The 27,984-nt window shown below is 36.7% G+C and overlaps 2 protein-coding genes across 8 annotated transcripts in view; both read left to right on the plus strand.

Annotated features, from left to right (window-relative positions):
• LOC128633105 (carcinoembryonic antigen-related cell adhesion molecule 5) overlaps positions 1-5,652 on the plus strand; it is a 59,831-nt gene extending 54,179 nt beyond the window's left edge. Inside the window, exon 13 of the mRNA XM_053681838.1 lies at positions 57-5,652. Coding sequence (XP_053537813.1) covers positions 57-115 — 59 coding nt within the window. The 3' untranslated portion in view covers positions 116-5,652. The remainder of the gene's footprint in view (positions 1-56) is intronic.
• LOC128633028 (carcinoembryonic antigen-related cell adhesion molecule 5) lies at positions 4,586-27,885 on the plus strand. Of its 7 annotated transcripts, none has more exons than XM_053681510.1 (20): positions 4,615-4,650; positions 4,768-4,847; positions 4,920-6,194; positions 8,611-8,723; positions 9,793-9,825; positions 10,050-10,316; positions 13,508-13,777; positions 13,940-14,209; positions 14,646-14,924; positions 18,271-18,546; positions 18,661-18,999; positions 19,546-19,812; positions 20,954-21,202; positions 21,303-21,410; positions 21,544-21,597; positions 21,689-21,730; positions 21,833-21,901; positions 22,910-22,987; positions 23,233-23,292; positions 27,765-27,885. In XM_053681510.1, the coding sequence occupies exons 4-20, from the start codon at positions 8,693-8,695 to the stop codon at positions 27,794-27,796; spliced, it is 2,724 nt and encodes a 907-aa protein (XP_053537485.1). In that variant the 5' UTR covers positions 4,615-4,650; positions 4,768-4,847; positions 4,920-6,194; positions 8,611-8,692; the 3' UTR covers positions 27,797-27,885. The 7 variants fall into 7 exon arrangements, with proteins under 7 accessions (XP_053537486.1, XP_053537487.1, XP_053537488.1 ...); XM_053681508.1 differs by lacking the exons at positions 4,615-4,650; positions 4,768-4,847 and adding exons at positions 7,889-8,022; positions 8,125-8,259 and having other exon boundaries at positions 5,804-6,194; XM_053681512.1 differs by lacking the exon at positions 4,768-4,847 and having other exon boundaries at positions 4,596-4,650.
• The last annotated feature ends 99 nt before the right edge of the window (positions 27,886-27,984 follow it).

Below are 27,984 nucleotides of genomic sequence, written 5' to 3' on the forward strand. Positions count from 1 at the left end.
ACCATAACATTTTATAAGAGGCTAATTTGAAGTGTTCATGATTGTGTATTTTACAGCTGACCCTGTTGAGGACAACAGACCGTACAGAGTGATAGAAGCTGAAGCGTCTGTCTGAGTCTCGGGTTTTTACATTATTTTATCATCTAGCTTTTAAATAACAGCAGCTCCCAGTGCAACAGAGAACACATTCGTGTATGTGCTCTGTCAGTAAGTACAGTTTTAGTGATGAGTGGATGTGATGCTATTTAAATTTATTAATTTAACAGATGATTTTTATCCAAAGCGACTTACAGATGAGGAAATACAAGCAAAGTGACATATCAAGCAGAGAACAATACAAGTACTGCTACTATACAAGATTTACAACTGAGTTCTAGAGAAGCAAAGTGCACAGAGTAGAGGAGTAAGAGCCAGAGTAAGTTTTTATTATTTTTTATTTATTTTATTTTTATTTTTTATTATTTTTTTTTAAATAATGTGGGGTTGGCATTTTAGGGGTTAGTTAAATGCTCACAGGAGAGATGGGTCTTTAGCTGTTTTTTTGAAAAATTCTGTGATTTCTGTTTTTCTGAGATTTTGGATGAAAGCTTTAATTCTCATCTTGCATTTTTTTTTAATGGCATGATTTCTATTCCTGATGTATTTGTAATACTCATATGCATTTATTTGTTTACTATTTAAGCTTTACTTTGTATTATTTATGTTGTTGTTGTTGTTGTTTTAGCTATATGACTTTTACTTTGTTTAAATTGAATATTAATTTTAAAATGATTATTTTTAATTAAATACCCATTTATTTAATTTAGCATTTACTCAGGGATAAATATGCAATGTGTTTTGATACAGTGTAATATTTGTAATTAAATGGAATAATTTGTATCTTGTAATATTTTATGAAGTAAATACATGGGCAGATAAGTTTTGGAGTGAAGTGTGGTTTAGTTCTGATACATTTTATTATTTTAATTAAAACCATAAGTCTGTAAATTTTATTTATTTATTTGTTGTTGTTGTTTTTATAATGTGGAGGTTGGCATTTTAGGGGTTAGTTAAGTGCTCACAGGAGAGCTGGGTCTTTAGCTGTTTTTTGAAAAATTCTGTGATTTCTGTGATTTTGGATGAAAGCTTTAATTCTCATCATGCATTATTTTTTAAATAGTTTTTTAAAAAAACTATTTTTTTTTTTAAACGGAGTGATTTCTATCTGTGACGTATTTGTAATACTCATATGCATTTATTTTTTTAATATTTAAGCTTTACTTTGTATTATTTGAATTTAATATAATTGAGCTGTGTGGCTTTAACCAGTGAGAAACGAGGAAATGTTGTCCTTTACATTCTCAGAAAAGCCAAAATTAAAACAGTCACAAATGCATGTTCCCACTACTGCTAGTTTCTGTGGCATGTGCCAGGGTTTTCAGCACAAACACTAACAGAACTCAATGAAATGACCTAATAACGAAAGATTAACTGAGTCATTTCAGCCTCTACAGCATCTTATATTAACTTATGTCACATTACTTTCTGCCTCAGAAATGCATCTGATCACAGAGAGCGCAGAATGGAAATAACTTGAAATGTGTTCATATCATCCACAGGAAGTAAGTAGAATTAATCAGAAACTGAAGTCCAGTAATATAAAAGCTTCAAGTACAGTGCTGTGTTCACCTAAACTGGATATTTTATCTGCTAGTCTGCTGAAAATTGTTAACAGTAATCAAGACACAAAAAAGAGGAAAATCCTGAGACTCAGTGGAGTTTCAGTGCCACTGCGGCCTCCAGCAGCACCAGGAATCTGTGGAACTGTCACAAATTCCCCCTCAGTGCACAGTGTGTGTCCTGCAGTGAGTGCTGCTGTGCTTTTGTTTATGATTTCCTTTTGTTTCAGTTTTTGGTTCAGTCTCCACAGTTTTCTCATTGTTGGTCTTTTCCCTAATGTATGCACCTGTTCTAAGTTTATCCCATGATTTGTTTGTGTTTTTATACCCTGATGATTCTCACCTTCCTTGAAATCTTGTAGGGTTTACTAGTGCAGTAGTGAACCTTAGTTTCCTGTTCCTGTGTAAATCTGTTTTTTGTCTGTCTTGTGCATGCTTTTTTATTTGGATTATGGATCTGCTTATTTTGACATTGCCTTCCTGTACTTTGACCTCTGTTTGGAATTATGTTGAAGATTATTGGTTGTCCCTTAACAAAGAACACAGTGTTTACTCACTTGTGTCCGGTCTCATCAGAAAAAGACAGATAACACACACAGACAGCAGCATTCACACCATCAGACTGTGAATGAAACAATATATTTGCTCCCTTAGAGAAAGTTTAAAATTCATGTGTCTCATTTCAGGCCTTTTATTAACAGCTCTAACAGTAAAACTGACTATCTGTCATGATGGAGTCCATGGATGGATGCGAATGCAAATGGAGAACAGGAACAAAGACTCAGAGAAACAGACATGAGGACATTAAAAAAACAGAATACCAACCAGAAACTAGCCAAATTATATAAACAAGGCTAGAAATACTTAAACTATCAAAAAGACTATGCATAATACAAACACCTTCAAATGAAAGTAAAGAAATAAACATAATACTCCAGCAACAAAGGAGTGAAAACCGGGAACTAGCAGGATAACTAACCAAGAAAAACAACAAACGGGTGAGCAAGGTAAAACAGGAAATGAGGGAGACAACAGAAGAAGAAGTTCTGCACAGACAGTCAGGGTGCTCTCTAATGGCCCTGGATGGAACTGCCCCTGCAGACCATGATATAATCTGCTTAAACCTTAAAAGACTTGTTACTGAAAAAAAACAAAGCATGTGGAATATATTCACTCTCCATTGCATTCAAAACAGTCTCTTAGGCCAGCTGCTTGTGCGTATGCACAAAACTGATGCCATTTTAAATATTTGTTAGATAGAATACAGTGATGAATTTAAGATGCACAACACATCTCCTCATGTTTATGGCTCCCTATGATTAATAATGAAAATTTTCATTTCATTTCCCAGAAAAAGTGGCTTGTAGACTCTTGAGAATATCAAAAAAAGATCTCATACAGGTGATTCCAACTTTCTCTGAAAGGAGCACATGTACACTGCTGCTTAGGTGATACTTTGAACTTTAATCCATTAGTTCCTTGTGCATAAAGAACTGTGTACACCTGAAACTAGAATATATTTAGGTAAATATGGCAGTTCTACTGTGGAGTTGGAATTGCAGCCCAACTTAGACTCATGAATCATTTATATGTGTACATGAAGATTTTGAGTGCATTTAAAATGTGATTATTGACCAACATCACTTAAGCATTTTTTGGATGACATTTAATTTTACATTATCTTAAGATAACACCTTTTTCTCTCTCTTTTATGAGGTGATAGAGACGTCTAAAGCAAGATATATCCCTATAGTGATTGGCACAGTGTCTCAAGTTCCAGCTGTTGAACAGATGGGATTTTCTCATTTCTTTTTCATTATTATTTTATTTATTTAATACAAGCAGGTAATACAACACAACCACACACACACCTCTACACACATCAGACTGGTCAGTTATCATGACAGTTTCATAATTAATGTTGTTGTTAATCATTAACATGGGTTAACATAAGATAACGTTAGCTTGTGAGTAATTCTGAACATAGAAGCATGAAAAAATATTAATGCATATGTACTCTAAATGTATTCTACGTTATGGGAGCAAATCCCCCTTCCCTGCAAAATTAAACACAGAAAAACTGATTAATGCTGTCGCTCCATCACTTCCCAGAAAATAAAGTGCTACTGTAAAAATACTCAACGTAGAAATCACTGCACATTTATGCTTTAATATTTACTGAAAATTGATACAAATATAGTCCCTGCTGCTGTCTGTCCCACTTAAACCCATTCAATTCAATTTCTTTTATGGGATTTTGGTTAAAAGCCTGAAATAAGGCCCGTGGTGAACAAAATATTTTCACATTTTATTCTATGACATAAATACATCAGTAGTACCCCACTCAGGATTTTAAAAAAGATTTAACGTGTATTTAAAGGGCGGTTGCTAACAATTTGCTAAATGTGACTAAAGACTTTGTCAGGGACATTAAACGTCATCACGCCGAACAGGAAAAAACTTTGCAGATAAACTGGTTCAGGTGTGCAGTGCACAATTCCCAAAAAATGTGGATGAAGATTCATCCACTGAATAAATCTGTATTATGGAAAATGTTTTTAAATCAAGTTTAGAAAAGTCGACGCAAGCTTGGTGGTGGTGACGTTGAAGTGACTTGGCATATTATTAGGTTTTTATTTCTGGCGATTGTATTAGGCTTCAAGCTTCATAAAACGTTGTGTTGATTTGTGAAAAGTATCTTGATGGACAAAACGTGTTAGTGTTGTAAAGTTTTGTTGATCACAGAGATTTTCTGCGATAATCCAAAAGCCTATGGGAAAATCCTATTGGGTTTTTTGTCGAGGGAACGAGCGTGATGCTAACTTCTGGGTTCGAGTACGACATGACGTCTTCCCAGCGCCACTCTATTGAGCGCTACATGGACCACGTGACTGCGTGGCGGCGAGATCAAAGAGTGTCGCCACTCTCTTTTTGAACACACAGAGAGAGAGAGAGAGAGAAAGAGAAAGCTCGGATTTTTTCTTCGCGACTGGTAAATAAAGTGTCGTTGTCCATCTGCAGTTATGAGTAATTCCTATTTTTTCCCGTTTCATGTGTTGTTTTTTAGTGGAATCACATTGTTGCTGTATTTTGTTTTGTATATTTTCAGTGGTTTTGTTTGGATGTATGTTGCACTCGTGTGTTTTTCTCCCTGTAATAATTTGGATCGGACGAACCCGTACATTTCCGGTATGAAGGCAGATTTATGTGTGTTTAGATGTGAGTGTAGTTCTGTTTAAATTGTAATTGTGTTTGTTTTAGGCGGACTGCGCCTCTATTATGTAGCGGAGCTCTTCGTCGTCATGGTTACGGGAGAATTCCTGCTTCCAGTTTCGTTTTGAGTTGTTCTCCGGTTTCCAGTTCTCTCTCCATCTTGTATTTCTCACAGACTGTGAGGTTTGGGTTGTTGGTGTTATTGTGTTGGTTTGTTAATAGTGTTTATTATTATTATTATTATTATTATTTTATTATTATTAGTTTGACTGTCTTGTTTTATGAGTATTTCTGTTTATTTGTTTTTTTTTCCTTCTGTTTAGTAACCATCATATGAACTGAAGTGACCTTGATGCAGTCTGTATTGGTTCTGGTTCTGTTGCCATTGTGTCCCATCTCTGAACCCCTGCATGACTTACATTTATTTTCTGTCTGTTGTAGGAGCTGAAGGTTGGGGTTTGATCTATTGGTGCTGTTTTTGCCTTTCACTTGTGCTGTGTTGTGCTCTCAATATTGTGTGTGTGTGTGTGTGTGGTGTAACTCCTTGCTTGGTGGGCAGATCGTGTCCATCCTTAACCTACTCCCAGTGGGTAAATTTCGGTTCCTCGGTTAGGAAGTTTAATGATTATTTCTGATGTTCAGTTGGCTTGGACCATATATTATAATTACACTTAATGTGTGACTATCAGTGACGTGTCTTCATGGTTTGTTTCACTGATCCATTTTTAAAAATGTATTTATCTTGTGGGTTGAAATAAATAAAGCTTTATATTTTTGTATATCTAGGTCTCCTGCCTTTCACTACCTGTGTTGCTCTTTTTGTGATCCTATTTAGATTTAGTAAATATTCCCAGGGTGGCGTAGTTGTTGCTTTCTATTTAGCACTTGATCTATTCTCTTTGCCCCCGATGCCACACAATCTGTCACATCATCTGTCACTGTCACTTATCTCATGACCATATTTGACATGGGTTTGTATAGTTTCACAAAATTAGGAAACGTCCAGGACAATCTTCTCAAATTGCAAGTGTTTATTGACTGCTGAAGAATGAACATGGGGAAACCCCTATTCCTTCCTGAAGTCCTTGTAAATGTAACAAGATCCATGTTCTTGTCTCTCTGTCTTGAGATAAAGCCCATGAATGACCCATGTTCATATCACTTGTTTCTCCTCCTATCCTTAATAAGATATCCATCCATCCATCCATCCATCTTCTTCCGCTCACTCCTTTTTCAGGGTCACGGGGAACCTGGAGCCTATCCCAGGAAGGGATATCGGGCACAAGGCCGGGTACACCCTGGACAGGGTTTTAATAAGATATGGTAAGAATTAATGATTATGTGTCGTTCTACTGGTGGTGCATCAACTGGCCTAACTCCTCAGTTAGAAAGAGCAGCAGCTGAACTCCAGATGACATTGAATTGCTTTATTTATTCCACTGCCAAATTAACTATTTAGTGTTGTACACTTGATGGAGATATTTGTGGTTTCTACAACAATGAAAATGACTTCTGGGGCGCCTCCAGGCTGCAGACCCAGCGCTTCTCTGCTTCTCTGTTTGTTTGATTGTGTTTGTCTAAATTGTTTTCGTTACGTCTAAGTTGCATATGTGCTTGATCACTTGCTCAAATGAGAATGGAGTTTGCTGGAAAATCTGTATTCACGTGCATTTTGATTTTCTCCTTAATTTTGGAAAACCTTTCGTCACCTGGAGAGAAAGGTGTGGGCACACCTTTGAGGATTTAATCTCGGGAATTTTTACTGTCACTAAGAGAACACCGGCACGCTGAAACACCTGCAATGCTAGACGGACATTTTCTATCCACGTTAGAAGTAGTAGCTCAGTGGTTAAGACGTTGGACTTCTGATCAGAAGGTTGTGAGTTCAAATCCCAGCGCTGCCACTGTTGGGCCCTTGAGCAAGACCCTTAATCCTCAACTGCTCAGTTGTATAAATGAGATAATTGTAAGTTGCTCTGGATAAGGGCATCTGCCAAATGGATGCATGTTTAGCTCGTATTAATGTTAATAAAGCCCCAGGCCCTGATGGCTTGAGAGGAAAGATTTTAAACGCTTGTGGAAATCAACTCAAATGGTCCCTTACACAGTTATTTCAGATATTATTTAATGATCACAGAGTACCACATATGTGGAAAATATCTATGATAATATTATGATAATAATATGATAATCTCTAAAACATCAGGGGAAACACTACCTGAAAATTTTAGACCAGTTGCATTGACTTCTGTCTTGGAAAAATGTATGGAAAGAATTTGTAAGTAAACATGTTATTTCTTCAGTAAGTAAGATTTTAGATCCATTGCAGTTTGCATATCGACCATACAGGGGGACAGAACATGCCACAGTTACTTTAACTGATTTTATTGTAAAGCATGTCCAGGACTCTAAACCTTATGCACCGGCATTTTTTATTGACTTCACCTCAGCCTTTAATGCAATGCAGGTTCATTTGCTTCTATCATGTCTGTATAATGTGAATATAAATTCTGCTTTGGTACATTGGATCAAAGATTTCCTCACAGATAGACCACAGGGAGTTATAATGAATGGCATAGTTTCAAATGAATTGGTTTTAAATACAGGGGCACCACAGGGTTGTGTGTTGTCACCACTCTTATTCTCCATATATACCAATGAGCTACAAATTAAGAGTAATACAGCTGGTCTGTTTAAGTATGCTGATGATATGGTTATGGTGCAACTTTGTTCTAAAAATCAAGTAATGAGCGAGCAAACATCTTAAAAATGTAGTTGTTTTTGAAGACTGGTGAAAACTGAGTGACCTGCACATAAATGTAGGGAAAACAAAAGAGATGATTTTCAATGTAAATTCTGGTGAACAACATGTGTTAGGGAAACTAAAGATAAAGGATCAGGTTGTTGAGATTGTGGAACGTTTTAATTATTTGGATACAAGGTTTAGTTTTTGTGAGAATCTAGACAATATTTTAAGGAAAGCAAGTCAAAGGTTATTTATTATGTGTAAACTTAAGATTTTTGAGCCAGTGGAGGGAGATGAAGAGGGTTGTGACATGGGTTCTCTTGGGCTGGTTGAAGACGAGGCGTGCTGCTGCATTCTGAATCATCTGAAGGGGTTTGATGGAGCTGGCCAGGAGGCCCGAGAGTAGTGAGTTGCATTAGTCCAGTTTTGAGATAACAAGAGCCTGGACTAAATTATCCAATATTACATATCTGTAAGTGCCAAAAGTATGTGAACCTTTGCTTTCAGTATCTGGTGTGACCCCCTTCTGCAGCAATAACTGCAACTAAATATTTCTGGTAACTGTTGATCAGTCCTGCACATCGGCTTGGAGGAATTTTATCCCGTTCCTCTGTACAGAACAGCTTCAACTCTGGGATGTTGGTGGGTTTCCTAACATGAACTGTTTGCAGGTCCTTTCACAACATTTCTATTGCATTAAGGTCAGGATTTTGACTTGGCCATTCCAAAACATTAACTTTATTCTTTAATCATTAACCATGGTTAAACCATCTTTAACCATTCTTTGGTAGAACGACTTGTGTGTTTAGGGCTATGTGGAGAGATGTCTTAGACCATTGCTATAATGTACATAATGCACATTATGTGTGGTGAAAATATGTTGCATGTCATGAATCCTAATAATTGTCTAAAGCATGATTTCCCGCTTGAATTCATTCATTTATTCTCTCTCTCTCTTTCTCTCTCTCTCTCTCTCTCTCTCTCTCTCTGAAGTCTGATTGGTGTTTAAGAACACAGGAAGTGTCGAGGCTTTAACACAGACACTTCTCATTCAGTCAGTCATCAGTGTGACAGGATGGAGCTCCGTCCAGTCTGTGTGTTTCTCTGTGAGTAAATGTTCTCTGTGTGTCTTCATTACAGTGATTGGTAGTGAATTAAGTTTTTAATTAACAGGCTGAGAGTCCTGTAATTAGGTTCTGTGGGATTATTTGATTAGTCTGTAGTTAAGATTTGATACCGAATTTAGCATGGACTGTGAACTATGAACTATGAACTGCATTCTGCTTTGCTGTGGTGTGTTTACATTCAACCCAATTTATTTTATGAGTAAAATATTAAATAGTCATTAAACAAACACTGTTTTCAGCAATTGCATCCTGGTGTCTCTCACGTGTGCAGAACATTAAAGCTGATCATTTTAACTGCTGTTACACATTGGTAGTCCGTATTTGTTTAAGATATTACATTTTATACTTTATTCTAAATTTGTTTGGAGATAGTTTCTGTACTCTATCATCTGTAAAGAAAGTGAAGAAAGTTGCTCTTCTAGATATATTATAAAATGCTACAGGGCTTAACATTTAGCAGGAGACATAAATGAAGAGACATTTATATTAATAGAGACATTGCACTGTGTTCAACAAAAGAACAGAACAGATACTGATTTGAATAAATCTATTTGTGGATTTAAGATAATTATAGCATATGGAGTGTGAAATCATATACTAACAGGTACAGATTTATTAGAAATTACAAATTCAGCTCTGAAGGACACATTGGTGCAGGCTGTGATACTAAGCAGAGGTTTATATTAAAGTTTCACACCCTTCAGTTTTTGTAACTTCAAGTGTGAAAAAGCAGACACTGATAAAGGGGAGCAACTGGTTATATCTGCTATAAGTGATAAGAACTAACTTGAAAAGTTAGAAAAGTACAGCATGTAGTTCATTAATAAAATTATTTATTGCAATTGCTGGTAAATTGCTGAGATATACTGTAACACTCCAGAACAGGAAGTAATGGGAAAATAAACTACTTTGGGATGGTAAGAGTAAACCTGCTTCTCACTGGGCCACATCATACCACCCTGTTCTTCATTATTTTCCTCTAACAGCACACCCCCAAGTGTTTATCCCTGTTTAAAATTGTCATTTCTGTTTCCCTCTTAACATTTAGGGCTGACTGGACTCATTCGCTGTACACAAACAGGTGATTTTATGTACATTTCATTTTTTGAAATATTTAAATTTGCCTTCAATATGCATGTACAAATCAGTCTGTTCATTTAATGGATGATTAAGACAAGTGCTTCAAATTAGTAAAATAGTAAGTGACACATGCATTCTTAATTTGAGTCGAGTGGAATGTAATGTAATGTTTCTAATGTGTCAAAGACTGTGTAAATCAGGGATTTAATTTTTGGGGTCTTATAGGAGTGCTAAAGGCCACACTCAGAGTGCAGTCTGGTTGGACACAAGTATTCAGAGGAGAGAGTGTCACCCTTAAGTGTGATATAGAGGGAGGAGAAGACAAGTGGACTTATAGCTGGTACAAGAATGGAGCTGAAAATCCTACTATAAAGCAAAGTGAAAACACCTTTGAGGTGAGCGATGAGGCTACATTTACCTGCATGGGAAACCGTATTGGAGGTGACCCACAGAGCACAGAAATGAGCGATCCTGTTACACTGTCTATGTTAGGTGAGTGCGTTCATCTTTATGTCTTCAGAACATTAAACTTTACTCAGTTTCATATTCATACAGTTTCAGTGAGACCTGAGACTGTTTTGTTCTTTATCTATAGCATGTTAACATGGTTTATTTGAACAGTTGTAAAATAACTGGGTGTATTTCAGTGAACACAGAATTACATTTTACTGGTGTAATACCATTAGTTATACCATTAAAATATGTATAAAATATTATACCATTGAAATATCTTACTGAATAGGAACAGAAAATTATGTCACCAATCATAAATGCAGTGTTCATTAACATCATTAAAAATGGTGTTGGGTTTGTTGTGTAGCTCGCTGCTGTTCAGTTGTCATGAATTCCCCCTCTCAGTGAGAGCACAGCTTTCTCTGGTTTAGTCTTATGTGTATTTTTGTTTTGGTTCCAGTCCTGTCTCTGCTCCTGTCTTGTCATTGTTTGGTTCCCTTAATGTGTTCACTTGTTCTGTGTTGCACATTTATAAGTTCACATTTATAATCCCCTGTTTCTTTGTCTCATCCCAAAGTCTCATTAGTTGTTATAATGTTGTTGTTCAATGACGGTTGATCATGATATTAGATGGGAGGCTAAAATATAATATTTGTCAATAGCTTGACAATGAAAGTATTTGGACTGCGCAGTTACAGTGAGGGAAATAAGTATTGAAGGCATCAACATTTTTTTTTCAGTAAATATATTTCCAATGAGGTTATTCACATGAAATTTTCACCAGACATCAGTATTACCTCAAAAAGTCTGCAAATATAAAGAATTCACAACATTAAAGTCCATAAATAAAGTTATGTGTAATAAAGTGGAATGACACAGGGAAAAGTATTGAACACACTAAGAAAAAGCAGTTCTTCCAAGGCAAGGCAAAGAACCAGTTGAAGTCCATAAGTAGTTAGAAAGTAATTATACCTCCTATCTGTGCAAATTAATATCAGCTGGGTTAGTAAATTGATGGGCTATAAAAAGACTTTTCGTTACCAAGGGGTCACACAAGAAACATCTCATGACAGGTAAAAGCAAAGAGCTCTCCAAAGACCTTCACAACGTTATTGTTGTGAAACTTATTGATGGAGTCGGATACAGACGTATTTCAAAACTTCTGAATCTTCCAGTAAGCACCATTGGGGCCATTAGGCACAAGTGGAAGCAGCATCACTCCGTCATCAACCGGCCAGGCACCGGAGCTCCTCGCAAGATTTCTGACCAGGGAGTCAGAAGAATAGTCAGAAGAGTAGCCCAAGAGCCAAGGACCACTCGGAAAGAGCTCCAGAAACACTTGGAAGCAGCAAGTACCATCTTCACTGAGAAAATAATAGGCAATGCACTCCACTGCTCACACTCACCCTGCAAGACTCCATTACTAAAGAAAAGGCATGTCGAAGTTCGTTTAAAGTTCGCTACAACTCATTTGGACAAGCCTATGAAATACTGGGAGAGTGTAGACGAGACGAGAGAAAAATTTAACTTTTTGGCTGTCATACTACACACCATGTTTGGGGAAGAAATGGCACTGCACATCACCCTAAAAACACTACACCAACAGTGAAGTTTGGAGGTGGAAGCATCATGGTGTGGGGCTGTTTTTCATCACATGGTACTGGCAGACTTCATATAATTGAAGGAACCCTTTACCGGCAGATTCTTGAGAAGAATCTGCTGCCATCCACCAGGATGATGAAGATGAGACGTGAGTGGACCTTCCAGCAGGACAACGATCCAAAGCATACAGAAAAGGAAACTCAATTGGTTTCAGAGAAAATAATCAAGGTGTTAGCATGGCCCAGTCAATCACCTGACTTGAATCCAAATGAACAAGATTTAAAAACAATATGTTTAGAAGAACGGACCAAAATCACACCTGAATACTGCGACTCATTAATTTCTTCATACAGGAAGCGTCTTGAAGCCGTCATTACAAACAAAGGCTTCTCCATTAAGTATTAAATAAATTTCAGTTAGGATATATTTCTGGATTTCTTGAGTTAATACTGATGTCTGGTGAAAATTTCATGTGACTAGCCTCATTGGAAATATATTTACTTTAAAAAAAAAATGTTGACGCGTCCAATACTTATTTTCCCCACTGTATACCACCAGGCCTCATTAATGGCATAATAAGAACGATGAGGTGTATGTATGTTGAGGGGCAGACATGCAGTGATGAGTAAGCATGTGTACATCAGAATTATTGTTTTCTAACACTATATTTTCTTTTTTTATTAAATACACCTGTTAAAACAGGTGCGTTATCTCTAGTATTATTGTGTATCTTTTACCTTTAGTTTCTTGTTCCCTTGCTGTCACTCAGTGTTCCTAAAGATGAATATTCAGGAAAACAGGATAGAAAACACACTGTAACTCAGACATGAATCAGTAGTGAAAAAGATCTAAATGATCAGAACAGTAACTTGATTCATTTTAGGTTTGACTCAGTTTTCCTAACTGTGATCTACATCACTCACTGTATCAGGTGTGTGTGTGTGTGTGTGTGTGTGTGTGTGTGTGTGTGTGTGTGTGTGTGTGTGTGTGTGTGTGTGTGTCAATGTATGTTATTACTTACATATATAAAAGTTATAACTAGTTTCAGATTTTGTTCCAGATTTTATCATATGTATAACGCAGTCTCATTATAATGATTTTACAGCTCCTTTTCTTCTATTTTCTTTTGATTTTCACTTTCTATTTTAAAGTAACTGATTAATTTGATTTGTAAATAATCACTACAACTTATTAGTTATTCTGATTGGTTTGATATTTTTCCTCAGCTATTATTTAAATTGTTAGAAAATGATTGATATTTAAGAGAAACACATTCTTCTTCACCTAATAGTGAAGCTGATTCTACTGCCAAAGTTTCACTGCTGTGCTTTTACAGTAAAGAGTTAAATGATTTAATGACATTAAAAAAGACACTAACGTGTGCAGCGTGGTTCAGAATTTGAGAAACGATTTCTAAATCATCATGTAGAAAAGCACAGGGGCAATACAGTGACCTTTAAACTTCAGGTCAATCATTAATTTTCATTTTTGTAGAGAATGTACTGGATATAAACTCACTGTAAACTTTACAATAAACACTGTATTTAATTTCTTAATTAGACACAAAGATAAAACTACTGCTTATGTTGTAAAGGTAAAAGCGGCTCTTCATCATTTCATATCAACAGGAAAACCCAAACCGACTGTGAGTGTAAATCCTCAGAGCTCCGTCTACACTGGAGACAGAGTTACTCTGACCTGTAATCTGCTGTCTACTGGATGGACTTTTCTCTGGTACAAAGATTATCAGGAATCAAATCCCCTGTCTCCTGGAACCACAGACACCAACACACTCAGTGTAACAGTCACTAATGAAGGAGTAACACAGTACTACTGTAAAGCACAGAGGGGAAACTACGACTCAGAGATCAGTGATCCAGCCACAATTACAGTGAGAGGTACGCCATGTTTTCTACTTTTTCACTACTGAATTAAAATTAGGAAAACTGTGAAAACCATATTATTTATTCATTGTTTAAAGAAGTATTATAAGTGTGTAATTATGTAACTATATTAATTGATTCTGTATGTGTTTAAAATGTTTTGCTATGTTTCTATAGTGAGACCAAAGCCTGCAGTGAAAGTACAGCCAGCTGAGCGTGTGTTCATTGGGGAAACCGTCACTCTCACATGTGAGATACAGACTGGAGAATCCTGGCGTTACCTCTGGTATAGAAATAATGAAGAACTCAGTGATGCTGCAGGAAAGAAAACACATACAATCACTGATATTGAAGAGTCTAATAAGGGTGATTATACATGTAAAGGAACACAGTCATCAGACCCAGAATACACACAGGCCAGTGATGCTGTTACACTGACTGTATCAGGTGAGTGTGTTTTATCTCACATATTATTTATTCCATTAACACTGAAAAGTGTAGAGGTGTATTTTGTATAGAACGCAGTATGTTAGATGATCTAATGCTGTCAGTGAACTCACTTTAATAAACTCTGACTGCAAATCACAGTAACTTATTATAATAAAACTTGTAATAATAGATGCAGGAATTAAGTGTTTAAATGTTTGAAGAAAAAAAGTTGTTTGGTCTAATCTTCTCATTTTAGTAATTAATTCCATTTTTAGTCAATATGATTATTTTAACTTTCTATGATACACGGAAACAAGTAATAAAATAAAAAGATACATAGGGCTAATTATTGTTTAGCTGAAACTACAATCATCACAGAGACATTAATATCATGTTTTACTCTGTAGAAGTGATTAGTGTAGTAAAGACTTTCTGTACGTTTCATTTCTAACAGAAAATCCTAAACCTGAACTCACATCAGATCTTAAAGGAGCTGTACTGACAGGAAACTCAGTGACTCTGTCCTGTACATTGAAGCCACAGTCTGCTGGATGGAAGTTTTGCTGGATCAAAACCACACAGAGCACTGAGACTGAGACTGAGACTAAAACACAGTACTACACCATCAGATCAGTTAATGTCTCTGATGAAGGTCAGTACAGGTGCAGAGCTGGAAGAGGAAATCCAGTCTACTACACAGACTACAGTGATGCACTCTGGGTAAATGTAACTGGTGAGTATGTGACTGCACTGGACAGAACATGTTAACAGTACATCTTAGTAGTAACACAGCATAAGTTATATCTACACAACTACATACAAAGAAAACAAAATAGAGTTTCTCAGCATTAGTATGGTTGAGTCGAGACCTCTCTGAGTGTGAAGGAATGCAGAAGAGAGTCAATGTTTTGTTAATGATGGTGCAGAATCTGAAAGGCTGAAAAAGATTACATTCTGCATACTCCAATGTACAATTACACTTTTCAGTATACTCAATATACAATATACTTAATTATTCTATATTGCACAACAATTAGTCACCATTTCATTTTCCTATTAGATGTCATATCACAGCAAACCAGTGACTACATTTCACATACTGCACTGCGGCCTACAAACATGGCCGCCATGGACTGCAGTTCCCAGAACACACACACACACACACACACACACACACACACACACACACACACACACACACACACACACACACACACACACACACACACACAATACTCACACTCATTCTAATCACGCACACCTGCATCCAATTCACAGCACTCAGAACCACTCTATAAAAGAAACTTTTTGAACTCTATGACCGACAGCTCCAGCATGAGACCCACGAGGCGGTCTCATCCCCAGAGTTCTAGCATAAAGTCAAGTTCTTGCTAGCGGTCGAAGAGGTGACCTCCCAAGCCAAGTTCCTGTCTGAGGTTGAAGAGACGACCTCTCAAACCAAGTTCCTGTCTGAGGTCGAAGAGATAACCTCTCAAACCAAGTTCCTGTCCAAGGTCGACGAGACGGCCACTCACACGAAGTTCCTGTCCAAGGTCGAACAGGCGTCCTCTCACGCCAAGTTCCTGTTCGAGGTCGACGAGGCAACCCCCACATCAAGTTCCAGCTAAAGGTCGATGAGGTAACCTCTCACGCCAAGTTCCAGTCTGAGATTGACGATATGACCTTCCACACCGCGTTCCAGTCTGAGACCGACATTACGACCAACCAAGTTATGCTCATGCCAGAGTCTGTTAACATGACCAACGAAGTTCTCTCTATACCTGAAACCTATGTCACGACCATCCAGGTTCTGCTCACGCCTGAAGCCGACGTCACGACCAACCAAGTTCTGCTCACGCCCGAGTCTGCTGACACGGACAACCAAGTTCTCCTCATGTCTGAGAATGACGACACGATCAACTTAGTTCTCCTCATGCCTGACTGACAACAGAGCCAACCAAGCTCTGCATACAACAGAGTCTGCTGACATACCCAACCAAGTTCAGCCTGCAAAGTCAATGGAGAATCTCGCTCAGACTCTCTGCATGACTGAGGATGCCACTCAGCATCCATATACAGTTGAGGATGCCACTCAGCCACCCTGTTCTACTGAGGAATTTTCTCCACCTTCCGTTGCAGCCAAGAGCTCCGCTTTGGTTCCCTACTCTGCCGTGGATGCCACTACGACAAGATTCTATATGGACGTCGCTCTATTTTCCCATGCCACTGAGGACGTCGCTCCGCCTTCCTGCTCCGCCGAGGACGTCGCACCGCCTTCCTGCTCCGCCGAAGACGTCGCACCGCCTTCCTGCACCGCCAAGGATGTTGCACCGCCTTCTTGCTCCACCGAGGACGTCGCACCGCCTTCCAGCTCTGCCGAGGACGTCGCTCCGCCTTCTTGCTCCGCCGAGGACGTCGCACCGCCTTCCAGCTCTGCCGAGGACATCGCTCCGCCTTCCTGCTCCGCCGAGGACGTCGCACCGCCTTCTTGCTCCGCCGAGGACGTCGCACCGCCTTCCAGCTCCGCCGAGGACATTGATCCACCTTCCTGCTCCACTGAGGACGTCGCTCTGCCTTCGTGGTCCGCTGAGGAAGTCACTCCACACTCAAGAAAGGCCAACGAGATGGCCCACCAATTCAAGCCCCCATCTTAAACTACTCAGGACAAACCAGGGACTCATGAACAACTATCACAAGGCATAAACACAGTCATGGATCATCCAGGTAACGACACACAGTATTAAGAATCAAGCGTATGTAAACTTTTGAATGGAGTCATTTTTTTTATAAATTTAGCTATTGCCTTGTGGACACCTGTTCTGTGAAATAGCTTATTCAGGACTAAATAAAAAGCAACATGGGATTTTTATGATCAATCTTATTTTGTTAAAAGTATTTTGCAGATTCAGCAAGGGGTATGTAAACTTCCAACCACAAGTGTATGTTCTCTATATGTCTTTTCTTTACAAAATGCAAATATATTTGTTTGACTTATTTTGTTATTTGTTAATAAATATTCATATTATATTCATATTGTATGAATTAATATTGTTAATTTTGTATTTCTTAATTGTTTATAAAGTCCTTGATGTTTTTAAGTGGTTGAATTTATTGGTATGTGTGAGTTTTGTTTTTTGTCTTTAAATATACTGTAAATATATATTTACTGTTATTTTGTTGTTTTTAAAAGTGTGTTAATAAATGTTCATATTGTAGTGTATTTGTTAATGTTCAATAAAAGCCCTTAATCTTATTAAATTGTTGAATTTGTGTTTCCCTGCTAAAATGAAGTACGTTTAGCAGTTTCTGGGCCACATCTGTCCCGGGGACCAATCCGACTCTCAGCCAGAGCTGTCTTACAGTGTCTGGGCTGGACCCGGGCCACATAAACAATGTCAATTTACAGTGTCTGGGCTGGATCTGGGCCGGAGGAAATTGTATTTGTCGGTTTTCAGTGTGTGGGCCAGCTTTATGCTAGGGACATGAATTTCACTGACCTGTATACAGTATAATGCTTCATTTAACCTCCTGACATATGCATTGAGTGATGATGAGTAAATACAGTAAGTGTATTTCCTAGTTATTGTCGCTTAGCTTTAGTGAAATGCAGCAAAATGCATATGACCTTATCTTTAATGCACTACACTTAGTTTAATCTCTTATTTTGCTGACTTCACACTGAAAACTCACTTTTTTAGCTCTTTTAATTTCTGTACTTAACAAAAAGAAATAAATTATTACTAACAAAAATTGTAATATGATAATATTTAATATAATTAACATACATTCAAATATTAACACACTTTATTAGTTCTGAAATTTGCAAAGACTTTATTTAGTTTAAATAAGAAATTTGAGTATTTTGGAGGAAGTGAGGAAGTTTACTTGTGCATCATCATTTCAGTTGTTCAGTTGTTATTAAATGATGGTTCAGTAGAAATATCCTGAAAAGGTACAGATGATTATGTGCACTGAATGTGGTTATCTTAAATCAGAATTCCATCTACAAATGTTGCTTCTGATTTAATAATAGTGCTGAGATCTAATCTGTGTATTATATCAGTGTAATTTTCTTACAGAGAGTCCTAAACCTGTGGTGACCATAAAGCCTGATAAACATGTGTTCAGAGGAGAGACTGTGACTCTCAGATGTGAAATACAGGGAGGAGGAGACACTGAGTGGACATACAGCTGGTATAAGAATTATTACACACTCTACATATTCCACACAACACAGGAGTTCGGCTTCAGATCAGTTAGAAATGATAACAGTGGTAAATACACCTGCAGAGGGAGGAGAAACAGTGACTCTCAGAGATCAGAGATCAGTGATGCTGTTACACTCACTGTATCAGGTGAGTGTGTGAGTTTGTTTTATCATTAATTATATGTAACAAGATTACCACTCTGTATGATTTTATTTTATTATTTATTTATTAATTTATTTATTCACATTTGTTGTCCATCAGATGTAGCAGAGGCAGTAGTGAGTGTGTCTCCACTGTGCTGGCTGACTGAAGGAGACTCAGTGACTCTCAGCTGTGAGGTTAAAAACTCCTCTACAGGCTGGACATTCAGCTGGTACACAGAGGTTCCCTCCAGAAACGGCTTAATTAAAATGACAGGCAGTCCTGGCAATGTCTTGTATGGTTCAAAGCTTCTCTCAGACAGCAGCAGAGGATCTGGAGGCTCCTACACTCTCAGTCCTGTTACTGTGAAAAACACAGGAGTTTATATGTGCAGCGCAGAAAGAGGAGAATCAGTCTTTCACACACGGTTCAGCAACCTACAGCCACTGTGGATCACTGGTGAGGAAATAAATCAACAACAATGATATGTGTGTGTTTGTGTGTTTAGGGGGGATGGAGGGACAGCAGATAAATAAATTGGTAGCACAAAAATTAGAAACTTTTACAGCTGTGTAATCATTATTATTTGATAATGTTTCATGAGAATTTTATAAATTCCAGTAATGACCAGTTAATTACTAAAATCTAATTACTTGATGATTTATAAACATGTCTCAACATAATGTATATTGTTAATAAATAGTGAGCATTAACTCTTTAAACTGACAGTTTATTATTCAGTTACTCATCCTACACCGTGTTCAGTAACTACTAGGAAAGGTGTGTAGTTACTAAATCTGAACTCACTGCTGTTTTCTCAGACTTTAAAGGATTAACACTGTATGACACTCGTGTATTTTTTTGTTTTTAATTTTTTTTTACAGTAAATTTCTTTGAAGATAAGACAAGTACACACTTCCTAAGCATTCTTATATATTGCTTTATTTGCCACGCTCATGTTTAATCTGTTCTGTTCACAACCATAATATATAACGTGTGTTTCAGGTGCATCTTCTCGAGTGTCTCTGATCATTAATCCCAGCAGAACTCAACACTTTACTGCTGACTCTCTCTCACTGAGCTGTGAGGACCAGAGTGACTCTACTGGATGGACAGTGAGAGGATACACATACAATGAGACACTGTTTGAGTGTTCATCAGTTTCAGGATCTACATGTAACATCAGCTCCCTCTCTACATCACACACTGGAGTTTACTGGTGTCATTCTGAATCTGGAAGACGCAGTAATCCTGTCAACATCACAGTGCACAGTGAGTCTTCAATGTTCTCATCAGTAATATTTTAATATACATATCTGGACCTAACATTTACAAAAAAATCAATTCTAAAGTGTTGTAAAGAAATGAACTGATATTCTCTCTGCATCACTCTGCCTTGGTTAACATAACTGCATAGTTGTACATTTACATAACCTTAATACATGATGAAAACTTTAATGTATAAACTAGGCTCATAGTTAGTTCTTAAGTTACTTCCATGTTCTTTAAGATCTATGATGTTACTTGTGTTGTAGGCAGGAGAGCACTAGTAGCTACAAAACCTAGACATGTTCTATATATCTAACTGGTTTAATGTGAATGTTACTATTCATAATATTCAATCTAGAACTTAACTCCAGTTCATTTATGAATGCAACATGAGCTTTGAGTGACTTAGTATTGAAAAAAATAAAAATTTAAAAATCAAATAAATGAAAAAAAAAAATCAGCACTGAACCACAAGCAAAATAGAGTACTAGAAAAATATAGGTAAGGGAAGTTGGAGCCTGGGGGTCACATTAATGCTGCATTGCATATTAAATAAGAAGTTATATGGATTTGCCAACCATATAACAGGTGATTCCCTACAATGCAATTTGTCATAGATTTCTAGGCCTATTGATCTGTTTCAGTCACATAACCTCTTTCTCGTAGCTCTCATAATTATGACCAAAATTTATGATTCATTATAAAGAGAAATAAATGTTTGTGGTGACATTATTTATTAGCTAAAGCTAGCCAGTGAACTGTGTATCCTAGGTAGATATGTAGATGTGGCAAGAAGATATTTATTAATCATAAAACCCACGAGTAAAGCAACAAACAACATTATTAAACATAAAACCATCTGCACATCAGATAATTAATTTAGCTCACACATAGCTATAGCCACCAACTTACCTGATAGAAAGTGCTCCTTATAGAGAATGGAATGTTTTAGAATGGAGAAAAATCGAATGTCATTATTTTAGCCTGCTATTGTCACATCTTCTACAATCTTTTGGTCATAAATATGTCAGTGTGGTCATACAGTAATGCCACATGAAACAGCTAGATAGAGGTCTGAATGTTAGAATTATACTTGTATTTTAGACACTGTGTGTTTTCAGTGTTGTTTTTCTCTTTTCTACAGATGGTGATGTGATCCTGGAGAGTCCTGTCCATCCTGTAACTGAGGGACGTCCTCTGATTTTACGCTGTTTACATCGCAACTCAAAGATCTCAGACTTTGGTGTTAATTTCTATAAAAATGATTCAGTTCTCCAGTCCCAGACTACAGCAGCGATGACCATCAGTACTGTGTCAAAGTCAGATGAAGGTTTCTACCACTGTAAACACCCAGAGAGAGGAGAGTCACCGAAAAGCTGGATTTCAGTCAGAGGTGAGGAAACCATGTCTTCTTATTTTAATTAGAGTTGTAATAAGATAAAATTTCAGTATTCAGTGTTTAAATGAATATTTGGGTTCCCTTCTTTCTCTAGCTTCAGATTCTGGATCTACTGGTGTAATTATTGGACTGAGGTTGGCCTTCTTGTTTGTCATCTTAATGATCGTACTGATCCTGCTGCTGCACTTCAAGAAGAAAAAAGGTTTGATGATCAGGTCTTTGTCCATGGCACATAGGAAAAATTTTGCAAAAAAAAATGTTTCATGTTTCACCAAATATAATTATGTGTAAGAGCAATGTTTTAACCTGTATCACTGCTTTACTCTGTTGAGAAGGAGTAGAATATCAGACTCCTTCTACAGTAAATCAGGACACCAATCAGCCTGCAGGTCCGTCTGCAGTAACAATAAACACACCAGATTTTGTTTTTGACATTAGTTAACCTTTTCCTCTAAAGTCGTTATTGTTTCTGTTTAAAAGATGGTGATAACATCTATGAAAATGCTGATATCAGGACCACAGGTAAAGTATATCTAAATTTTTGCTCCTAAATGTGAGATAGATTTGGCAACATAACATTGCAAGAGCTTCTGTTTCTGTAACAACAATTTTATTCTCTTCTAGAAGATTCTGCAGCTGGAACCAGCAGTATGAACCACTCACAGGATGTCCACAGAAACAAGACACAAAATGGTAAGATACTGCATGAAACTAATGTCAAATCTTTGCCTTTGGTGTTTGATGATAATGTAAAATAATTTCTGAATCATTTTCCTCAATAAATAAATGACCAAGTAGAATATTTATGTCTACATTTGTTTAATGGGGTTCTCTTTATCTATCTCTTATTTAGGACTTTTGTGAAAATCTGATGATATTTATGCAGAAACATAAAATGTTCTAAAGGTTTCACAAACTTTCAATCAACACAGTATATAAACCCTATTACTTTCAAAACAACAATGTCTTTCCCAAATCAGGGAAACGTTGTTTATAGTTGTAAATATTGTTATGTAGTTGAGGGTTAAGGGCCTTGCTGAAGGGCCCAACAGTGGCAGCTTGGCAGTGCTTGGGTTTGAACTCATAATCTTCTGATCAGTAGCCGAGTGAACCACTGAGCTACCACTGCACTAATTGGTTATACATAGTTTATTAATGAGCAGAGCATTTGAAGATGAAAAGTAGAATCAATAATTATTATTATTAATGTATTGCCTCACAATCACACTAAATCAACTGGAAACAGATTTTGTTAAAAGGATTCATTTAGTTCATGTTGTTGTTGTTGTTGTTGTTTTGTGTGTGTGTGTGTGTGTGTGTGTGTGTGTGTGTGTGTGTTTTAAAGGAGAATTCAGTAACTAGTTTAGCAATATTAGATAATCCAGTACCACCAGCATTAGGATTACTGCAAGATACAATCTACTGGAATAGAAACCAGAGGTTATGCTTTGCTCAAATGTTTATTAACACACCTGCAAAGTTCTGGGAAAAATCTTATAGACAGATAGATTAAAGATTATCAAAGAATGCATCATAATGAATCATGGAGGTAGTGCCATGGAGAAGGCCTGTAGGGTAGCTAGTGGAATTGTATTTTTATTTTATTTGTTATACAGCATCATATATTTTAGAGTTTGCTTAGTGATTCTGATACTAACATAAAGAATGGTAAAATAAATCTGTGTTTATAATCTTTTATAGATGCTGCTGCTGGACTGAGTGATGTGACTTATGCTGATATTGAACTGAAAAACCAAAAGAAACCAAAGAGAAAACAAGGTGGGACTAAATTCTTTCAATTTATAGACCACTGTTTTACATTTCATTTAACCCTTAAACCCTTTAATTATTTGCCAGTTATTCAACCTAAAGCATCGTATTCAATAACTGCTACGAATCATTCAGTAACTAAAATGAAAATAACAGAAGGTAATAGAGTGTAATGTAGTTATGGAAGTTTAAGGGGTTAATAGAATGTGTGTTGTATCTTAGTGAATGCTAAATCAGTGATTGTTTCCCATTAGGAAAGAGCAGTGAGGGAGCTGACACTGTTTACTCAGAACTGAAGCAGAACACAGATAAAGGTAAGATGAGTTTAAAGCGTATACACAATCTCTCCAGATAACAGTATTGCTTCAGCAAACGAGATATTTCTATTACATTTACACTCTTAAAATAACTCTAATAACTCTTAATGCTCTTGTAGAGATTTACAAATGTGCAAACAGATGAAGGCACAGCAGTAGAAATCACCCAGAGAATAGGCAAGGATTAATAGCCTGGAAGTCAGAACTGGGACATAAGTACCATAAAGACGCTGGATTTAAGAAATTACTTGGTAGTATTTAAACAATCCTTTCAGTATTATCACCATTTGTAATTGTTCAAACAAATAACTGTATTTGGCTCTAGTGGCTGGTTGCTGTGCAATTTAGACGAGTTCAGTTTAACTTTCAGTTTAATTCTGCTCTAAAAAAACTATTTTAGTTTTAAACACAGAATCAAAATTGATTTACTGGCTGGATTCCAACATTGCACTTGAATGTACTTGGTAATCAATGGGGCAATTATCAACGTATGCACATGAGTACAAAGAAAATCAGTGTTAATGAAAAAATTGGCTAAATTTTTTGTTCAGTTTGGCCTTCAGAAATATTTACACATAACCATAGTAAATGTTTGATAAATGGCATCCAATAATAGTTATATCATTAATAGCTAAATGATATAAGATGTCATTTTTGTGTAGGTCCATTGTTGAAACAGCTGAAGAACATATTTACATATTTACACACATTTTAGTTGTAGTGTCTGGAAAGCTTGTTTTTTTTTCTTTCATGTTTTTTGGCTTAATACTAAACTTTGTACAAACTCCTGATATGAATGTTAAAGGCGGAACAGGGAGCAATTTTAAAATTATATTTCCTATCGTTCACAGTGGGTCAGAATTGTCTTTATCCAGGTTAAATTAAGCTTCCAGTTTTCAGTCACTGGATCAGTATAATTTATAAGCTGGCAGTGTGGATTACTAAGTGTTCACTCGTATATTGTAATACTGATCTTAATGACAAATAAAACATGAATAAAAAGTATATATTGTTACACAGTAAAAACAAGATTTTTCTTACATATTTCTGTCAACATTTAATTTCGTAGATTGTATGTGCATTATTCTATTGAAGTCAAGATTCATTCATGTATTTTTGTTTATTTACACATTTATGCTATTTACCTTTTAGTAGATTGTAAACAAATTGCATTTGTCAGTTTAGGAATAATCAGATATTTTGTCTTCACTGCTTTAAACAGTCAATAATGCAGTATTGTCTTTGAGTGAGCGGTTCGTGGTCTTTTGGCACATGGACTGATATTGTGTCTAATTTTATACCTTTAATCTTTTTTAGTTTAGTGCCTCTACAATATGTAAATTAATATTTTTTTAAATAATTATATAATACTATATATATTTCATCCTAAAAAAGTAAAGTAATAGATGTCATCATTTTGAGTAAGATAATGTACTTTCTTTTGTTTTTCTCTGGTTTATTGATTTCATCCAACAGGATGTGTTAAGTGTTACAGGAACAAAATAAATATAAGTCTGTATACATGCTGTGTGAAGAGCTTTGAATAAAAATTACTTTTAGCAAAATCATATTATGGAATTTTTATGATTGTGTTTTGCGTCTTTCATTATTCTGTTCTCATTTATTATTATTATTATTATTATTATTATTATTATTATTATTATTATTATTAAGTATTATATTCCAAACTATATATTTAGTACATATTAGTGGTGAATATTATAATACTTTGTCTGGCCTCCATGATTTTTAAGAACAGCACCAACTCTTCTGGACATGGAGTGAACACATTGGTGACATACTGCCACATCTATCTTTCTCCATTCTTGGAGAATGAGCTCTTTCAGAGCCTGGATGCTGGACATAGAATGATGCTCGACCTGTCTTTTCAGAACTCCCCATAGGTGTTCTACTGGGTTGAGGTCTGGTGACAAACTTGGCCACTGAATCACTTTCACCCTGTTCTTCCTCAGAAATGCAGCAGTGGCCTTGGCTGTATGTTTTGGGTCATTATCATGTTGAAAGAGTGCACGGTGACCCAGAGTGCAGAGAGATGGTAGCATCTTCTTTCTCATTATTTTGCAGTACATCTGTGAATTCATGATGCCATCAATGAAGTGTAATTCCCAGACACCTGCAGCACTCATACAACCCCACAGAAGAACACTGCCACCGCCATGCTTTACCGCCATGCTTTAGACAAATGCTAAATGGGCTTTTGTATGCATGGGCTTTAGCAGTGGCTTCCTTTGTGGATGACACCCTTGCATGCCACTCCTGTTCAGCATACGTCGTATCGTTTCACATGAAACAGTCACCCCAGTTTGGCTTTCTACAGCTTTAGCTAACTGTGATGAACTTGCATGGTGATTTGCCTCAACTCTTCTTAGGACAAAACGCTCATCTCGAGGTGTTAATTTCCATGGACGGCCTGCACGTCTCAGAATGCTTGCCACAAGTCCATATTTTTTTAATTTTTGAATAACTTTCACTACTGTATTCCAACTAATGAACAATGTTATACTAATTTTATTGTAGCCCTGACCTTTTTTGTGTAAAGAAATTACTCCAGACTCGTGACATTTCTCTTTCATGTGGTGCCATAATTGTCAGGTTTGAATGGGAGGAGATTTTATAGGTTAAATACCACCCTCAATTGTCAATTATTGTGCAGCCACCTGTGTAATGATTGATTTGACTCATCTGTTATTTCATTGGGGTGTACTTATTTTTGCACCATTTTCTTAAATCACTTTGTTAAAAAAAAATTCAGTTTTGTTTGTTTGTACTGACAAATCTCATTTACAACTAATAAACCAGAGTTGCTGGAATATTTTATTGTATAGAGTTCCATAGAAAGTATTAATTATAAAGAGAGACAGATGATTTTCTGAGACATCTGTTGGGGTGTACTTATTTATGTGTGTATGAGGATAAAGCAGTAGCGCAGTCTCAAGTGTACACCTGAGGAAAAGGCTACCACCGGGTGTGTGTGTCTGTGTGTGTGTGTGTGTGTGTGTGTGTGTGTGTGTGTGTGCGTGTGTGTGTGTGTGTGTGTGTGTGTGTGCGTGGTATTATGTAGCTTTGCTGTCCCGGCCGGTGGCAGAGTGCTCTGTCACACTGAGGTTTAATCAGTGCTGGTTGGCTGTATGTTAATGTCTGTTCACTTTAAATGAAGGTCTGGAAGTCAAAAGGTCTGTTTTGTATCGAGTGGACATTTTACAAAATGTATACCAGATATCCCTGTCTTCAATAGCTAGTCAGAAATTTGGGTAAGCTTTGAAATGTTTGAAATGCAGAAAGCACAGAGATGGCCAATTATCGCCAAAGATTTTGGGACGGTCTCTGGAGCCAATGGAATACTGTGCTCTCACATAAATACAATACCCATGAGTCTTATCAAACAATCAGAGAAGCAGGAGTATGTATGTAAAGCTTTTAATTCAAAGAACATCATCCCAAGTGTGAAGCATGGTGGTGGCAGCATCATGTTGTAGGAGTGTTTAGCTGGAAATGGGACTGGTGCACTTATGAAAATAGATGGCATCAAGAGGAAGGAGAATTATCTAGATAAACTAAAGCAACACCCCTAGACATCAACAAAAATGTTAAAGCCTGGTCATTTTCTAGCAGGACAATGATCCTAAGCAAACCTCCAAAGATTTAACAAAATGGCTTACTGACAACAAAGTGAAAGTAATGGAGTGACCATCACAAAGCCCTGACCTGAATTCCACAGAAAATGTGTGGACTGAACTGAAAAAGTGCATCCAAATGAGAAGGCCCACAAACCTTTGTCTCTTATTTTGAAATGACCTCTTATAGAAATAGATGATGACCCTGATGAACTTAATACAGGAAATGTATGGTAAAAATAAATCTGTGAAGTTATTTTTGTAAAATGGAGGAAGAAAAGCTTGATGACAAAATAAGTGAACTCACACTGTAAGCCACACAGTAAGCCATCCTCACAACATTACTTTCACCTGTTTAGACTTACTGCTAACTTTGAAAGTCTTCCTTTCATTACATAGAAGATCTCTACGTTACTGGTAATGACTCGGATACGGACACACATCAGGAAATTAGACCTGTTTAGTTCAATCTGCTTCAGAACAATGTTGATATTTTGCTTAGTTGTCTCACATCAGTCAATTTGGATCTCATTTACATAAAATAAAATACCCAGGAGTTCATATCTAGTAATGAATGTTGTGATTAATTACCATTATTGCACACAATGTTTACTCTTATTGGTTTTTCAGCAAATATGTGACTTTCACTTTAAATTAATAGCAGTTAAGACACGAAACATTATTGTGGTTTGGTTTCTATTGTAGTTGAGCTGTGTGGCCTTAACCAGTGAGAAATGAGGAAATGCTGAAATTCACATTCTCAGAAAAGCTAAAATTAAAACAGTCCCACATGCATGTTCTCACTACTGCTATTTTGTTGAAAATTGTTAACAGTAATCAAGACGCAAAAAGGAGGAAAATTCTGAGACTCAGTGGAGGTTCAGTGCCACTGCGGCCTTCAGCAGAACCAGGAACCTGTGGAACTGTCACAAATTCCCCCTCAGTGCACAGTGCAGTGAGTGCTGCTGTGCTTTTGTTTATGATTTACTTTTGTTTTGTATTGTGCCTGCTTTTTTATTTGTATTATTATTATTATTATTATTATTATTATTAT

This window comes from Ictalurus punctatus, chromosome 7 (genome assembly GCF_001660625.3).
Source record: "Ictalurus punctatus breed USDA103 chromosome 7, Coco_2.0, whole genome shotgun sequence".
In the NCBI taxonomy this organism is placed as follows: Eukaryota; Metazoa; Chordata; class Actinopteri; order Siluriformes; family Ictaluridae; genus Ictalurus; species Ictalurus punctatus.

What these genes read in the sequence shown, in the direction of transcription:
- LOC128633028 (XM_053681511.1), top strand. Translation starts at nt 8,693, where the DNA reads ATGGAGCTCCGTCCAGTCTGTGTGTTTCTCT. An exon ending in AGCCACAATTACAGTGAGAG is followed by an intron (nt 13,778 to 13,939) that starts GTACGCCATGTT and finishes ATGTTTCTATAG; the next exon opens with TGAGACCAAAGCCTGCAGTG. An exon ending in GAAACCAAAGAGAAAACAAG is followed by an intron (nt 22,988 to 23,232) that starts GTGGGACTAAAT and finishes GTTTCCCATTAG; the next exon opens with GAAAGAGCAGTGAGGGAGCT.